This window comes from Homarus americanus, unplaced genomic scaffold, assembly GCF_018991925.1.
Source record: "Homarus americanus isolate GMGI-L3 unplaced genomic scaffold, GMGI_Hamer_2.0 scaffold41366, whole genome shotgun sequence".
NCBI lineage: Eukaryota > Metazoa > Arthropoda > Malacostraca > Decapoda > Nephropidae > Homarus > Homarus americanus.
Window position 1 is genome coordinate 2,961,960 of NW_024723541.1, and position 15,608 is coordinate 2,977,567.

General features: G+C 40.4%; 4 protein-coding genes across 4 annotated transcripts; all 4 read left to right on the forward strand.

Moving 5' to 3' along the window:
* The first annotated feature begins 1,468 nt into the window (after positions 1-1,468).
* On the forward strand, positions 1,469-2,788 carry LOC121863655 (cuticle protein AMP1A-like). Its single transcript, XM_042362408.1, has 3 exons — positions 1,469-1,547; positions 2,113-2,348; positions 2,448-2,788. The coding sequence occupies exons 1-3, from the start codon at positions 1,539-1,541 to the stop codon at positions 2,629-2,631; spliced, it is 429 nt and encodes a 142-aa protein (XP_042218342.1). The 5' UTR covers positions 1,469-1,538; the 3' UTR covers positions 2,632-2,788.
* Positions 2,789-5,141: 2,353 nt separating this feature from the next.
* Positions 5,142-6,306, forward strand: LOC121863656 (cuticle protein AMP1A-like). Its single transcript, XM_042362409.1, has 3 exons — positions 5,142-5,172; positions 5,738-5,973; positions 6,076-6,306. Exons 1-3 carry the CDS (start codon positions 5,164-5,166, stop codon positions 6,257-6,259), a joined length of 429 nt encoding a protein of 142 aa, XP_042218343.1. The 5' UTR covers positions 5,142-5,163; the 3' UTR covers positions 6,260-6,306.
* Positions 6,307-8,708: 2,402 nt separating this feature from the next.
* On the forward strand, positions 8,709-9,933 carry LOC121863545 (cuticle protein AMP1A-like). Its single transcript, XM_042362238.1, has 3 exons — positions 8,709-8,799; positions 9,365-9,600; positions 9,703-9,933. Exons 1-3 carry the CDS (start codon positions 8,791-8,793, stop codon positions 9,884-9,886), a joined length of 429 nt encoding a protein of 142 aa, XP_042218172.1. The 5' UTR covers positions 8,709-8,790; the 3' UTR covers positions 9,887-9,933.
* A 2,395-nt stretch (positions 9,934-12,328) lies between these two features.
* LOC121863546 (cuticle protein AMP1A-like) lies at positions 12,329-13,692 on the forward strand. Its single transcript, XM_042362239.1, has 3 exons — positions 12,329-12,424; positions 12,988-13,223; positions 13,326-13,692. The coding sequence occupies exons 1-3, from the start codon at positions 12,416-12,418 to the stop codon at positions 13,507-13,509; spliced, it is 429 nt and encodes a 142-aa protein (XP_042218173.1). The 5' UTR covers positions 12,329-12,415; the 3' UTR covers positions 13,510-13,692.
* Positions 13,693-15,608: the final 1,916 nt, after the last annotated feature.

The following is a 15,608-nucleotide window of genomic DNA, read 5'->3' on the forward strand; positions in this document are numbered from 1 at the left end:
GGGTAATAGAAGACTCAGTATAAATTAAATTACATATTTCAGTAATTTTCAAATAATTCCTCAATATACTGGATCAGGTCTGTTTGATATAGCAACGAATCAAAATTTCGAATTGTATACGAAAAAATCGGTAGACCCCAAAGCATCAAAATGACTGTAGGCTGAAAAAAGGAATTTCCTCATTGCTAAGTACATAAACACAACAAAATCGGTTTCCAGTCTGCTGTCATGTTACCCAACCAGGTGTGATAGTGGTAACAAAGACCCGAAGAAAGCAGGAAATGGGTGATAAGCTGAAAAGGGGGATGAGAATCACTGTTTAAGAACGTGTAAGCAAGAACGCTATGGAGAGAGCCTCAGGCGGCCTTTACACTCCCCGTTTCTTCTTTACATATGTCTCTTCCCAAGCCTGACAGACTCCCCACCCCCACCAAGTGATAGGAAGGTCCAGAGCTTTGGTGAGTATTTAGCCTTATTTTGGGGATATAATCATCTAGTCCAACTTTGAGGTATTCATTCAGTCGGCGCGAAAGAATGTTCTTTAATTACCAAGTAACAATAAACAAACTCCAGAAAGAAAGAGATCAGATGCTGGGGTCATCAGTCGTATTACTGCGGCAGTTTTGAGTAAAGAGAAGAAGTCTGAAACAGAGAGTAAGTCGACTCACGTAGAAGTGTCCCAGTCTGATGGTAAAACGGAAAATGTCTCCTGGGGACCGAGTAATTACTCAAACATTCATTAAGACCGTGGGCATACCGACTGACCCACGACACCTGAGACCCGGAGCGAGAAGGTGGCGTCGTGGACGTGACACAATCTAATGGAGGAGTTGTCTACTAAGTAACCTATCAAGGAACCACGCTATGTCCTCTATATTAAAAGACGTAACAGAGCGGTTACTCGAGGGACTATTTTATGCAAGCTTTAGTTACCATGAGGTGTGAGGTGTAAAGACGATTTATCATACTACTGTAGTTCTTTCTGTGTGCTGTGTGAAAATACTCCCTACGTCCGCCAGACTAACCGAAGGCGTGGCAAGGTTGTCTCGCCGAGGGAGTCTGGCTCTGGTGTTAATCGACCTTTATTGGGGATGAGACCATCACTGTTGAGCAACGAGACGTGCTTGTTAGCCATATTAACAAGTTCCCATTTTCTTTCATAAGTGGAGAAACTTCATGGTGCAGCTTCGAAAGTGTCCATACTCGGTGTGGATGTATTTGGAGGGAGAGTAACCAAATGCACACATATTGCACAGATGAATAATAAACATGAATTATATAAAATAATTATGGGTCAGCGGGACGAGTTAAATTGAGCTTAAAAAATAAGATGACCAAACTAGAAAGGAGATTAGTAGCGAAAGAAAAACAAGAAACCTCGAGATACGACCTTGAAATCATAGGGCCCTGAGAATGAAGACAGCAAAAACAGTTACTTGGAAAAGTGTAACTGGCAACCGGCAGCGGGTGTAATTGGTACACTATATATACGTTAGTTCAACACAGAGAGTCATCAGTCTACTGCTACACACACCAACATGAAGTTTGTGAGTATCAGCGAGATATATTATCTAGTTTAGAGATCAAAGAAAATTATCGCCAACTTTAATCTTTCTCAGTTATATACACGTTTAAGATATCATTATGCTTGAGGATATCTATTTCAGTATTTGAAAGTTGTCTAACACTGATCTTTGGGCTCAGAGACACACAATAATACAGCTTTACACACACAGGCTCTAAACACCACGTCGAGACAATTTTGAACCAGGGAAATGGCGCATAAACTATATAAATTTTCCGGCTCTGGTAAATCCTTTTGATAAAAAAATATACATATGTATTAATAAAACCAAAATCTGTATCATAATGACTAGAGAGCAGTGGTAATGTACACATATTTCATTTATTTTGCAAGAGATTCTAGAAAAGTAAATCTAGGATTTAATTCTTTGTTAACATACGTATGCTAGCGATTAAAGGTACTTCACTACCATGACAGAGAGGTGTGTGCAGTAATGAACATTATATGAACGTAATTTGTTATACAGCATATGAAATATAAGATAAATCAAAGTTTCTATCGTGTATGATAATGATTTTGTTATACAGGTGGTTCTCGCCCTCCTGGCCACTGTGGCCACCGCCGCCCCCCAGTACGCCGCTCCTGCCCCTGTTTCTCGCTACGGTGATTCCAGCGAGGAGGTCCCCATTATCAGGCACGACTTTGTACTTGGGGACTACGGCGGCTACAAACTTGATGTAGAGACTGGAAACGGCATCGTAGTATCCCAGTCTGGCTCTCCCGACGGACCCGAGGGAACTGTGGTCAAGGCTGGAGAATACTCGTGAGTATACATATGATACATTATTGTCTTATCACATCTTGAACTTATATGATATTAATATTGATTTCTTGTGTCTGATACATATGTGCATATCCACAGCTACACCGCTCCTGACGGCACCCCAGTTCATGTGAAGTTCGTCGCTGACGAGAACGGCTACCAGCCCCAGTCTGACCTGCTGCCAGTGGCTCCCGCCTTCCCCCACCCAATCCCTCAGTTCGTGCTGGACCAGATCGCCTTCGCTGCTACTGAGGAACCTCGCCGCTACAGCTACGATGATTAAAGTCAAAGTTTTTCTGATGAAGTCTTCTACAAGACTTGTTGAAAGAAAAAACAATATTGAGGACTTATTTATATTGTTGGAATTTATATATTTATGTAATTTTGCGAGGACAAGTCGTCCTCACTGCTGAGAACAAAATATAGAAAATGGTTAACTAGTAACAGAAAAATTTAATTTCCTCCCCTTTAATGTCATCAATATCACTGTCGTCAGCCTGTACGACTCCGCTACAGAGTGACTCTTTCCTTTTCGTTGTCATTTTTTGTGGTGGTGAAGGGGCACTGTGGCCCATATTGAAGACGCGGCGCACTGCAGTGAAAGTGAGACGCAGACGAGATTATGGTATAAGCCTATAAGGGAACGAAATGATGCTGACGAAAGAAAGAAGAGTTTTTGTGATATATCAATAATTATCAGTGTCGCCAGGCACTTCTCGCGTTAGTATCTTATCGGGAAGAATTTTCTTATTACATTGTCAAAAACTTTGTGTGTATGAGTGTGGGGGGATTAAATTACTGAAACAAGTAACTTCTAATGACGATTAAAATTACTCTGAGTTAAGTAATAACCCTTTACTTTGATCTTAAGGTGTGGGCTAAGATGAACACGAATGAATAGAGAAAGAAAACGATGGACGAGATGTTAACACAGCGGGAGATGAATGAATGTAATGCAAAGGAACTGAAAGACAGAGGGTACAGTAGGTCATCTTGCTAGACCACCACCTCAAGAGTGCACCAAGGACGTTGTCACTGACTTCCGGATCCTAAAACATATGAAAAGACATAAAAACAAAGCTTACGAGATGTATTAATTAGATCTGTAATAAAACAGGACTAATACAAATCGATGATGGTACATTATATATGTATTCAAAAAAAATATTGTCTCAATTGATATTCGAATCAGTTAATCATTACAATATATACCTATATGTCCTTTAGATTATTCTTAACATATAAGTTGTTCTCAACCTGCGATTATTTCCCACAGGTAATTTCTTTGGGTAATAGAAGACTCAGTATAAATTAAATTACATATTTCAATAATTTTCAAATACTTCGTCAATATACTGAATCAGGTCTGTTTGATATCGAAATGAATCAAAATTTCGAATTGTATACCAAAAAATCGGTAGAACCCAAAGTTTCAAAATGACTGTAGGCTGAAAAAAGGAATTTCCTCATTGCTAAGTACATAAACAGAACAAAATCGGTTTCCAGTCTGCTGTCATGTTACCCAACCAGGTGTGATAGTGGTAACAAAGACCCGAAGAAAGCAGGAAATGGGTGATAAGCTGAAAAGGGGATGAGAATCACTGTTTAAGAACGTGGAAGCAAGAACGCTATGGAGAGAGCCTCAGGCGGCCTTTACACTCCCCGCTTCTTCTTTACATCTGTCTCTTCCCAAGCCTGACAGACTCCACACCCCCACCAAGTGAGAGGAAGGTCCAGAGCTTTGGTGAGTATTTAGCCTTATTTTGCGGATATAATCATCTAGTCCAACTTTGAGGTATTCATTCAGTCGCAGCGAAAGAATGTTCTTTAATTACCAAGTAAAAATAAACAAACTCCAGAAAGAAAGAGATCAGATGCTGGGGTCATCGGTCGTATTACTGCGGCAGCTTTGAGTAAAGAGAAGTCTGAAACAGAGAGTAAGTCGACTCACGTAGAAGTGTCCCAGTCTGATGGTAAAACGGAAAATGTCTCCCAGGGACCGAGTAATTACTCAAACATCCATTAAGACCGTGGGCGTACCGACTGACCCACGACACCTGAGACCCGGAGGGAGAAGGTGGCGTCGTGGTCGTGACACACTCTACTGGAGGAGTTGTCTACGAAGTAACCTATCAAGGAACCACGCTATGTCCCCTATATTAAAGGACGTAACTGAGCGGTTACTCGATGAACTATTTTATGCAAGCTTTAGTTACCAAGAGGTGTGAGGTGCAAAGACGATTTATCAAACTAGTTCTTTCTGTGTGTTGTGTGAAAATACTCCCTACGTCCGCCAGACTAACCGAAGGCGTGGCAAGGTTGTCCCGCCGAGGGCGTCTGGCTATGGTGTTAATCGACCTTTCTTGGGGATGAGACCATCACTGTTGAGCAACGAGACGTGCTTGTTAGCCATATTAACAAGTTCCCATTTTCTTTCATAAGTGGAGCAACTTCATGGTGCAGCTTCGAAAGTGTCCATACTCGGTGTGGGTGTATTTGGAGGGAGAGTAACCAAATGCACACATATTGCACAGATGAATAATAAACATGAATTATATAAAAGAATTATGGGTCAGCGGGACGAGTTAAATTGTGCTAAAAAATAAGATGACCAAACTAGAAAGGAGATTAGTAGCGAAAGAAAAGCAAGAAACCTCGAGATAGGACCTTGAAATCATAGGGCCCTGAGAATGAAGACAGCAAAAACAGTTACTTGGTAAAGTGTAACTGGCAACCGGCAGCGGGTGTAATTGGTACACTATATATACGTTAGCTCAACACAGAGAGTCATCAGTTTACTGCTACACACACCAACATGAAGTTTGTGAGTATCAGCGAGATATATTATCTAGTTTAGAGATCAAAGAAAATTATCGCCAACTTTAATCTTTATCAGTTATATACACGTATAAGATATCATTATGCTTGAGGATATCTATTTCAGTATTTGAAAGTTGTCTAACACTGATCTTTGGGCTCAGAGACACACAATAATACAGCTTTACACACACAGGCTCTAAACACCACGTCGAGACAATTTTGAACCAGGGAAATGGCGCATAAACTATATAAATTTTCCGGCTCTGGTAAATCCTTTTGATAAAAAAATATACATATGTATTAATAAAACCAAAATCTGTATCATAATGACTAGAGAGCAGTGGTAATGTACACATATTTCATTTATTTTGCAAGAGATTCTAGAAAAGTAAATCTAGGATTTAATTCTTTGTTAACATACGTATGCTAGCGATTGAAGGTATTTCACTACCATGTCAGAGAGGTGTGTGCAGTAATGAACATTATATGAACGGAATTTATTATACAGCGTATGAAATATAAGATAAATCAAAGTTTCTATCGTGTATGATAATGATTTTGTTATACAGGTGGTTCTCGCCCTCCTGGCCACTGTGGCCACCGCCGCCCCCCAGTACGCCGCTCCTGCCCCTGTTTCTCGCTACGGTGATTCCAGCGAGGAGGTCCCCATTATCAGGCACGACTTTGTACTTGGGGACTACGGCGGCTACAAACTTGATGTAGAGACTGGAAACGGCATCGTAGTATCCCAGTCTGGCTCTCCCGACGGACCCGAGGGAACTGTGGTCAAGGCTGGAGAATACTCGTGAGTATCATGATATAGATACATTATTGTCTTATCATATACTGAACTCATATGTTATTAATATTGATTTCTTGTGTCTGATACATATGTGCATATCCACAGCTACACCGCTCCTGACGGCACCCCAGTTCATGTGAAGTTCGTCGCTGACGAGAACGGCTACCAGCCCCAGTCTGACCTGCTGCCAGTGGCTCCCGCCTTCCCCCACCCAATCCCTCAGTTCGTGCTGGACCAGATCGCCTTCGCTGCTACTGAGGAACCTCGCCGCTACAGCTACGATGATTAAAGTCAAAGTTTTTCTGATGAAGTCTTCTACAAGACTTGTTGAAAGAAGAAGCAATATTGAGGACTTATTTATATTGTTGGATTATATATATTTATGTAATTTTGCGGGGACAAGTCGTCCTCACTGCTGAGAACAAAATATAGAAAATGGTTAACTAGTAACAGAAAAATTTAATTTCCTCCCCTTTAATGTCATCAATATCACTGTGGTCAGCCTGTACGATTCCGCTACAGAGTGACTCTTTCCTTTTCGTTATCATTTTTTGTGGTGGTGAAGGGGCACTGCGGCTCATATTGAAGACGCGGCGCACTGCAGTAAAAGTGAGACGCAGACGAGATTATGGTATAAGCCTATAAGGGAACGAAATGATGCTGACGAAAGAAAGAAGAGTTTTTGTGATATATCAATAATTATCAGTGTCGCCAGGCACTTCTGGCGATAGTATCTTAAAGGAAACAATTTTCTTATTACATTGTCAAAAACTTTGTGTGTGTGAGTGTGGGGGAATTAAATTACTGAAACAAGTAACTTCTAATGACGATTAAAATTACTCTGAGTTAAGTAATAACCCTTTACTTTGATCTTAAGGTGTGGGCTAAGATGAACACGAATGAATAGAGAAAGAAAACGATGGACGAGATGTTAACACAGCGGGAGATGAATGAATGTAATGCAAAGGAACTGAAAGACAGAGAGTACAGTAGGTCATCTTGCTAGACCACCACCTCAAGAGTGCACCAAGGACGTTGTCACTGACTTCCGGATCCTAAAACATATGAAAAGACATAAAAACAAAGCCTACGAGATGGATAAATTAGATCTGTAATAAAACAGGACTAATACAAATCGATGATGGTACATTGTATATATATTAAAAAAGAATATCGTCTCAATTGATATTCGAATCAGTTAATCATTACACTATACCTATACGTTCCATAGATTATTCTTAACATATAAGTTGTTCTCAACCTGCAATTATTACCCACAGGTAATTTCTAAGGGTAATAGAAGACTCAGTATAAATTAAATTACATATTTCAGTAATTTTCAAATAATTCCTCAATATACTGGTTCAGGTCTGTTTGATATAGCAACGAATCAAAATGTCGAATTGTATACGAAAAAATCGGTAGACCCCAAAGCATCAAAATGACTGTAGGCTGAAAAAAGGAATTTCCTCATTGCTAAGTACATAAACACAACAAAATCGGTTTCCAGTCTGCTGTCATGTTACCCAACCAGGTGTGATAGTGGTAACAAAGACCCGAAGAAAGCAGGAAATGGGTGATAAGCTGAAAAGGGGGATGAGAATCACTGTTTAAGAACGTGTAAGCAAGAACGCTATGGAGAGAGCCTCAGGCGGCCTTTACACTCCCCGTTTCTTCTTTACATCTGTCTCTTCCCAAGCCTGACAGACTCCACACCCCCACCAAGTGATAGGAAGGTCCAGAGCTTTGGTGAGTATTTAGCCTTATTTTGCGGATATAATCATCTAGTCCAACTTTGAGGTATTCATTCAGTCGCAGCGAAAGAATGTTCTTTAATTACCAAGTAAAAATAAACAAACTCCAGAAAGAAAGAGATCAGATGCTGGGGTCATCGGTCGTATTACTGCGGCAGCTTTGAGTAAAGAGAAGTCTGAAACAGAGAGTAAGTCGACTCACGTAGAAGTGTCCCAGTCTGATGGTAAAACGGAAAATGTCTCCCAGGGACCGAGTAATTACTCAAACATCCATTAAGACCGTGGGCGTACCGACTGACCCACGACACCTGAGACCCGGAGGGAGAAGGTGGCGTCGTGGTCGTGACACACTCTACTGGAGGAGTTGTCTACGAAGTAACCTATCAAGGAACCACGCTATGTCCCCTATATTAAAGGACGTAACTGAGCGGTTACTCGATGAACTATTTTATGCAAGCTTTAGTTACCAAGAGGTGTGAGGTGCAAAGACGATTTATCAAACTAGTTCTTTCTGTGTGTTGTGTGAAAATACTCCCTACGTCCGCCAGACTAACCGAAGGCGTGGCAAGGTTGTCCCGCCGAGGGCGTCTGGCTATGGTGTTAATCGACCTTTCTTGGGGATGAGACCATCACTGTTGAGCAACGAGACGTGCTTGTTAGCCATATTAACAAGTTCCCATTTTCTTTCATAAGTGGAGCAACTTCATGGTGCAGCTTCGAAAGTGTCCATACTCGGTGTGGGTGTATTTGGAGGGAGAGTAACCAAATGCACACATATTGCACAGATGAATAATAAACATGAATTATATAAAAGAATTATGGGTCAGCGGGACGAGTTAAATTGTGCTAAAAAATAAGATGACCAAACTAGAAAGGAGATTAGTAGCGAAAGAAAAGCAAGAAACCTCGAGATACGACCTTGAAATCATAGGGCCCTGAGAATGAAGACAGCAAAAACAGTTACTTGGTAAAGTGTAACTGGCAACCGGCAGCGGGTGTAATTGGTACACTATATATACGTTAGTTCAACACAGAGAGTCATCAGTTTACTGCTACACACACCAACATGAAGTTTGTGAGTATCAGCGAGATATATTATCTAGTTTAGAGATCAAAGAAAATTATCGCCAACTTTAATCTTTCTCAGTTATATACACGTATAAGATATCATTATGCTTGAGGATATCTATTTCAGTATTTGAAAGTTGTCTAACACTGATCTTTGGGCTCAGAGACACACAATAATACAGCTTTACACACACAGGCTCTAAACACCACGTCGAGACAATTTTGAACCAGGGAAATGGCGCATAAACTATATAAATTTTCCGGCTCTGGTAAATCCTTTTGATAAAAAAATATACATATGTATTAATAAAACCAAAATCTGTATCATAATGACTAGAGAGCAGTGGTAATGTACACATATTTCATTTATTTTGCAAGAGATTCTAGAAAAGTAAATCTAGGATTTAATTCTTTGTTAACATACGTATGCTAGCGATTGAAGGTATTTCACTACCATGTCAGAGAGGTGTGTGCAGTAATGAACATTATATAAACGGAATTTATTATACAGCGTATGAAATATAAGATAAATCAAAGTTTCTATCGTGTATGATAATGATTTTGTTATACAGGTGGTTCTCGCCCTCCTGGCCACTGTGGCCACCGCCGCCCCCCAGTACGCCGCTCCTGCCCCTGCTTCTCGCTATGGTGATTCCAGCGAGGAGGTCCCCATTATCAGGCACGACTTTGTACTTGGGGACTACGGCGGCTACAAACTTGATGTAGAGACTGGAAACGGCATCGTAGTATCCCAGTCTGGCTCTCCCGACGGACCCGAGGGAACTGTGGTCAAGGCTGGAGAATACTCGTGAGTATCATGATATAGATACATTATTGTCTTATCATATACTGAACTCATATGTTATTAATATTGATTTCTTGTGTCTGATACATATGTGCATATCCACAGCTACACCGCTCCTGACGGCACCCCAGTTCATGTGAAGTTCGTCGCTGACGAGAACGGCTACCAGCCCCAGTCTGACCTGCTGCCAGTGGCTCCCGCCTTCCCCCACCCAATCCCTCAGTTCGTGCTGGACCAGATCGCCTTCGCTGCTACTGAGGAACCTCGCCGCTACAGCTACGATGATTAAAGTCAAAGTTTTTCTGATGAAGTCTTCTACAAGACTTGTTGAAAGAAGAAGCAATATTGAGGACTTATTTATATTGTTGGAATTTATATATTTATGTAATTTTGCGGGGACAAGTCGTCCTCACTGCTGAGAACAAAATATAGAAAATGGTTAACTAGTAACAGAAAAATTTAATTTCCTTCCCTTTAATGTCATCAATATCACTGTGGTCAGCCTGTACGATTCCGCTACTGAGTGACTCTTTCCTTTTCGTTGTCATTTTTTGTGGTGGTGAAGGGGCACTGCGGCCCGTATTGAAGACGCGGCGCACTGCAGTGAAAGTGAGACGCAGACGAGATTATGGTATAAGCCTATAAGGGAACGAAATGATGCTGACGAAAGAAAGAAGAGTTTTTGTGATATATCAATAATTATCAGTGTCGCCAGGCACTTCTCGCGTTAGTATCTTATCGGGAAGAATTTTCTTATTACATTGTCAAAAACTTTGTGTGTATGAGTGTGGGGGGATTAAATTACTGAAACAAGTAACTTCTAATGACGATTAAAATTACTCTGAGTTAAGTAATAACCCTTTACTTTGATCTTAAGGTGTGGGCTAAGATGAACACGAATGAATAGAGAAAGAAAACGATGGACGAGATGTTAACACAGCGGGAGATGAATGAATGTAATGCAAAGGAACTGAAAGACAGAGGGTACAGTAGGTCATCTTGCTAGACCACCACCTCAAGAGTGCACCAAGGACGTTGTCACTGACTTCCGGATCCTAAAACATATGAAAAGACATAAAAACAAAGCTTACGAGTTGTATTAATTAGATCTGTAATAAAACAGGACTAATACAAATCGATGATGGTACATTATATATGTATTCAAAAAAAATATTGTCTCAATTGATATTCGAATCAGTTAATCATTACAATATATACCTATATGTCCTTTAGATTTTTCTTAACATATAAGTTGTTCTCAACCTGCGATTATTTCCCACAGGTAATTTCTTTGGGTAATAGAAGACTCAGTATAAATTAAATTACATATTTCAATAATTTTCAAATACTTCGTCAATATACTGAATCAGGTCTGTTTCATATCGAAATGAATCAAAATTTCGAATTGTATACCAAAAAATCGGTAGAACCCAAAGTTTCAAAATGACTGTGGGCTGAAAAAAGGAATTTCCTCATTGCTAAGTACATAAACAGAACAAAATCGGTTTCCAGTCTGCTGTCATGTTTCCCAACCAGGTGTGATAGTGGTAACAAAGACCCGAAGAAAGCAGGAAATGGGTGATAAGCTGAAAAGGGGGATGAGAATCACTGTTTAAGAAAGTATAAGCAAGCACGCTATGGAGAGAGCCTCAGGCGGCCTTTACACTCCCCGTTTCTTCTTTACATCTGTCTCTTCCCAAGCCTGACAGACTCCACACCCCCACCAAGTGATAGGAAGGTCCAGAGCTTTGGTGAGTATTTAGCCTTATTTTGCGGATATAATCATCTAGTCCAACTTTGAGGTATTCATTCAGTCGCAGCGAAAGAATGTTCTTTAATTACCAAGTAACAATAAACAAACTCCAGAAAGAAAGAGATCAGATGCTGGGGTCATCAGTCGTATTACTGCGGCAGTTTTGAGTAAAGAGAAGAAGTCTGAAACAGAGAGTAAGTCGACTCACGTAGAAGTGTCCCAGTCTGATGGTAAAACGGAAAATGTCTCCCGGGGACCGAGTAATTAGTCAAACATCCATTAAGACCGTGGGCGTACCGACTGACCCACGACACCTGAGACCCGGAGGGAGAAGGTGGCGTCGTGGTCGTGACACACTCTACTGGAGGAGTTGTCTACGAAGTAACCTATCAAGGAACCACGCTATGTCCCCTATATTAAAGGACGTAACTGAGCGGTTACTCGAGGAACTATTTTATGCAAGCTTTAGTTACCAAGAGGTGTAAAGACGATTTATCAAACTAGTTCTTTCTGTGTGTTGTGTGAAAATACTCCCTACGTCCGCCAGACTAACCAAAGGCGTGGCAAGGTTGTCTCGCCGAGGGCGTCTGGCTCTGGTGTTAATCGACCTTTCTTGGGGATGAGACCATCACTGTTGAGCAACGAGACGTGCTTGCTAGCCATATTAGCAAGTTCCCATTTTCTTTCATAAGTGGAGCAACTTCATAATGCAGCTTCGAAAGTGTCCATACTCGGTGTGAGTGTATTTGGAGGGAGAGTAACCAAATGCACACATATTGCACAGATGAATAATAAACATGAATTATATAAAAGAATTATGGGTCAGCGGGAAGAGTTAAATTGAGCTAAAAAATAAGATGACCAAACTAGAAAGGAGATTAGTAGCGAAAGAAAAGCAAGAAACCTCGAGATACGACCTTGAAATCATTGGGCCCTGAGAATGAAGACAGCAAAAACAGTTACTTGGTAAAGCGTAACCGGCAACCGGCAGCGGGTGTAATTGGTACACTATATATACGTTAGTTCAACACAGAGAGTCATCAGTCTACTGCTACACACACCAACATGAAGTTTGTGAGTATCAGCGAGATATATTATCTAGTTTAGAGATCAAAGAAAATTATCGCCAACTTTAATCTTTCTCAGTTATATACACGTTTAAGATATCATTATGCTTGAGGATATCTATTTCAGTATTTCAAAGTTGTCTAACACTGATCTTTGGGCTCAGAGACACACAATAATACAGCTTTACACACACAGGCTCTTAACACTACGTCGAGACAATTTTGAACCAGGGAAATGGCGCATAAACTATATAAATTTTCCGGCTCTGGTAAATCCTTTTGATAAAAAAATATACATATGAATTAATAAAACCAAATCTGTATCATAATGACTAGAGAGCAGTGGTAATGCACACATATGTCAGTTATTTCGCAAGAGATTCTAAAAATTAAATCTAGGATTTAATTCTTTGTTAACATACGTATGCTAGCGATTGAAGGTACTTCACTACCATGTCAGAGAGGTGTGTGCAGTAATGAACATTATATAAACGTAATTTATTATACAGCATATGAAATATAAGATAAATCAAAGTTTCTATCGTGTATGACAATGATTTTGTTATACAGGTGGTTCTCGCCCTCCTGGCCACTGTGGCCACCGCCGCCCCCCAGTACGCCGCTCCTGCCCCTGCTTCTCGCTACGGTGATTCCAGCGAGGAGGTCCCCATTATCAGGCACGACTTTGTACTTGGGGACTACGGCGGCTACAAACTTGATGTAGAGACTGGAAACAACATCGTAATATCCCAGTCTGGCTCTCCCGACGGACCCGAGGGAACTGTGGTCAAGGCTGGAGAATACTCGTGAGTATCATGATATAGATACATTATTGTCTTATCATATACTGAACTCATATGTTATTAATATTGATTTCTTGTGTCTGATACATATGTGCATATCCACAGCTACACTGCTCCTGACGGCACCCCAGTTCATGTTAAGTTCGTCGCTGACGAGAACGGCTACCAGCCCCAGTCTGATCTGCTGCCAGTGGCTCCCGCCTTCCCCCACCCAATCCCTCAGTTCGTGCTGGACCAGATCGCCTTCGCTGCTACTGAGGAACCTCGCCGCTACAGCTACGATGATTAAAGCAGAAGCTGTTGACTACGAGACTCTCCCCTGTGCTTCCCAGTAAACAAGTCTACTCGGCAAACTCTACAAGCATAATACTACCAGTGCGGGAGTTTTGCTTCCACCACCTGGACGCTTCGTGTATATCTGGATATTTATATGAATGTTTGATATTTCTTTACAATAAAATTAATAACAAGAGCAATTTTTTTCACTATCGTTATATTGATGTAGTAAATTACAACGTACACACACACACACACACACACACAACTCTATTAATAAACCGTTTATTATTATTATTATTATTATTATTATTATTATTATTATCACACACACATAAGGAGCAGCTTCATTATTCAACTTGCAAACGTCTTCAGTAAATACCAGGAATTATCTCCACAATACAAATGACCAATTCTGATCATATATATACAAATTGTAAACAAGAGTCGCACTTAACAACAAATAAACTGAATAAACAAAAGACAAATATAATTAAATGCCCAAAGAACAATATTAAGTAAACCTTCATATGACATGGGTTTATTTGGCTACCATAGACACTGACTTACTCCGATAATGTCACTGGAGTATAAACGACCACAAAATGTAAACACGTATTACTGAAGGATTAACGGACGAAGGAAAGTTTGCTTTTGATAAAATGCATTTATTTGTTGTCGTATTTTCGTATTTTTTGAAACATTATTCTTGATTACAATCTACAGATTTGATCAGCTTCATTCATTACTACTACTACTATTATTATTATTATTATTATTATTATTATTGTTATCATTATCATTATCATTATTATTATTAGTGTGTGTGTGTGTAACCAGCTGGAAAACCATGCCAACAGGAGGACCTAGCCTGTAGTAGGACTATGCCTGAAGGGGCCTGTCACTATTGCATAACCAGACTCGCTTATCAACCTTCACACTCAACTCCCATTTTCTATGTTTAAGTGGAGCAGGTTGACCATAAACCTTACAACCTAGTTATGAGTTCAGGCCACACACACACACGCACACACACACGTATTCTTACACGTACACATAAACGACTTCACGTAAACGCTAATAGGAAAAACGGCCCAGGTAGAGACAGACACTTAGCTACATACACTAGGAGACAAATGAATGAACTAGCATGTAGTCTTAACACACACACGTCTCACCCATAATTAATATTAGGACTGTATCTACGTCTCTTGTCAACGCCCTAATAGATATCATAAGCCTTAACTATATCACGTCAGGCACACTGTAAATAGGTACAGTTGAGGAAATGTGTTCCTATACCCCTTGTGGTAACCCGTGTCTCCAAACAGCAACGTCGCTGCAGTAGTATCACTGTTTATGAATGGGTATTTGTTTGTGTAACGACGGACGTTATTGGTGGATAGGTTTGTTATACTGTAGGACTAGGTCATATAGGTTGGCTATTTGGAGGTACGGGTTACCACAGGATGCGTGGGAACACAATCCCCCAACTGTACATATGTTGACTTCAGCCATTGTTGTTGTGTCTGGCGGGAATGTAATCTTAAGTTATCAACAGGGAGATCGGGGCTGGCGGACACATCTATTTTGGTTCATTATTAACGTTTCAAACTTGTCTAATGCTTTAGTGACCAAACGATTAGACTCCTCAAATTATTTCACCTGTAAATAAACCATCTTAATCTTATCTGGGTAGGTAAGGGTACAGTGGATAGGGTTAGTTAGGTTATGTTACGTTAAATTAGGTTGGGTTAGGTTTTAAAATGGTTAATCTTCAAGTAAATTAATCCGGGGTGTCTTACCTTCAGGCGTATTAAGTTGGGGTGTCTTATCTTTAGGTGAATTAAGCTGGGGTGTCTAATCTTCAGGTGTATTAAGCTGGGGTGTCTTATCTTCAGGTGTATTAAACTGGGGTGTCTTATCTTTAGGTGAATTAAGCTGGGGTGTCTAATCTTCAGGTGAATTAAGCTGGGGTGTTTAATCTTCAGGTGATGCTAAGGTTACTCCATACACTAAATATTAACAAATACAACTCAATGGAGACAGATTTCTCATGGTATCGTCTGAAAGCTTACGAGAGTCAAACCAGAAATCACCGCTTAACTGAAA

Coding starts and splice junctions, on each gene's coding strand:
- LOC121863655 (XM_042362408.1), top strand. Junction 2,349..2,447: donor GTCAAGGCTGGAGAATACTC/GTGAGTATACAT, acceptor GCATATCCACAG/CTACACCGCTCCTGACGGCA.
- LOC121863656 (XM_042362409.1), top strand. Junction 5,974..6,075: donor GTCAAGGCTGGAGAATACTC/GTGAGTATCATG, acceptor GCATATCCACAG/CTACACCGCTCCTGACGGCA.
- LOC121863545 (XM_042362238.1), top strand. Junction 9,601..9,702: donor GTCAAGGCTGGAGAATACTC/GTGAGTATCATG, acceptor GCATATCCACAG/CTACACCGCTCCTGACGGCA.
- LOC121863546 (XM_042362239.1), top strand. Junction 13,224..13,325: donor GTCAAGGCTGGAGAATACTC/GTGAGTATCATG, acceptor GCATATCCACAG/CTACACTGCTCCTGACGGCA.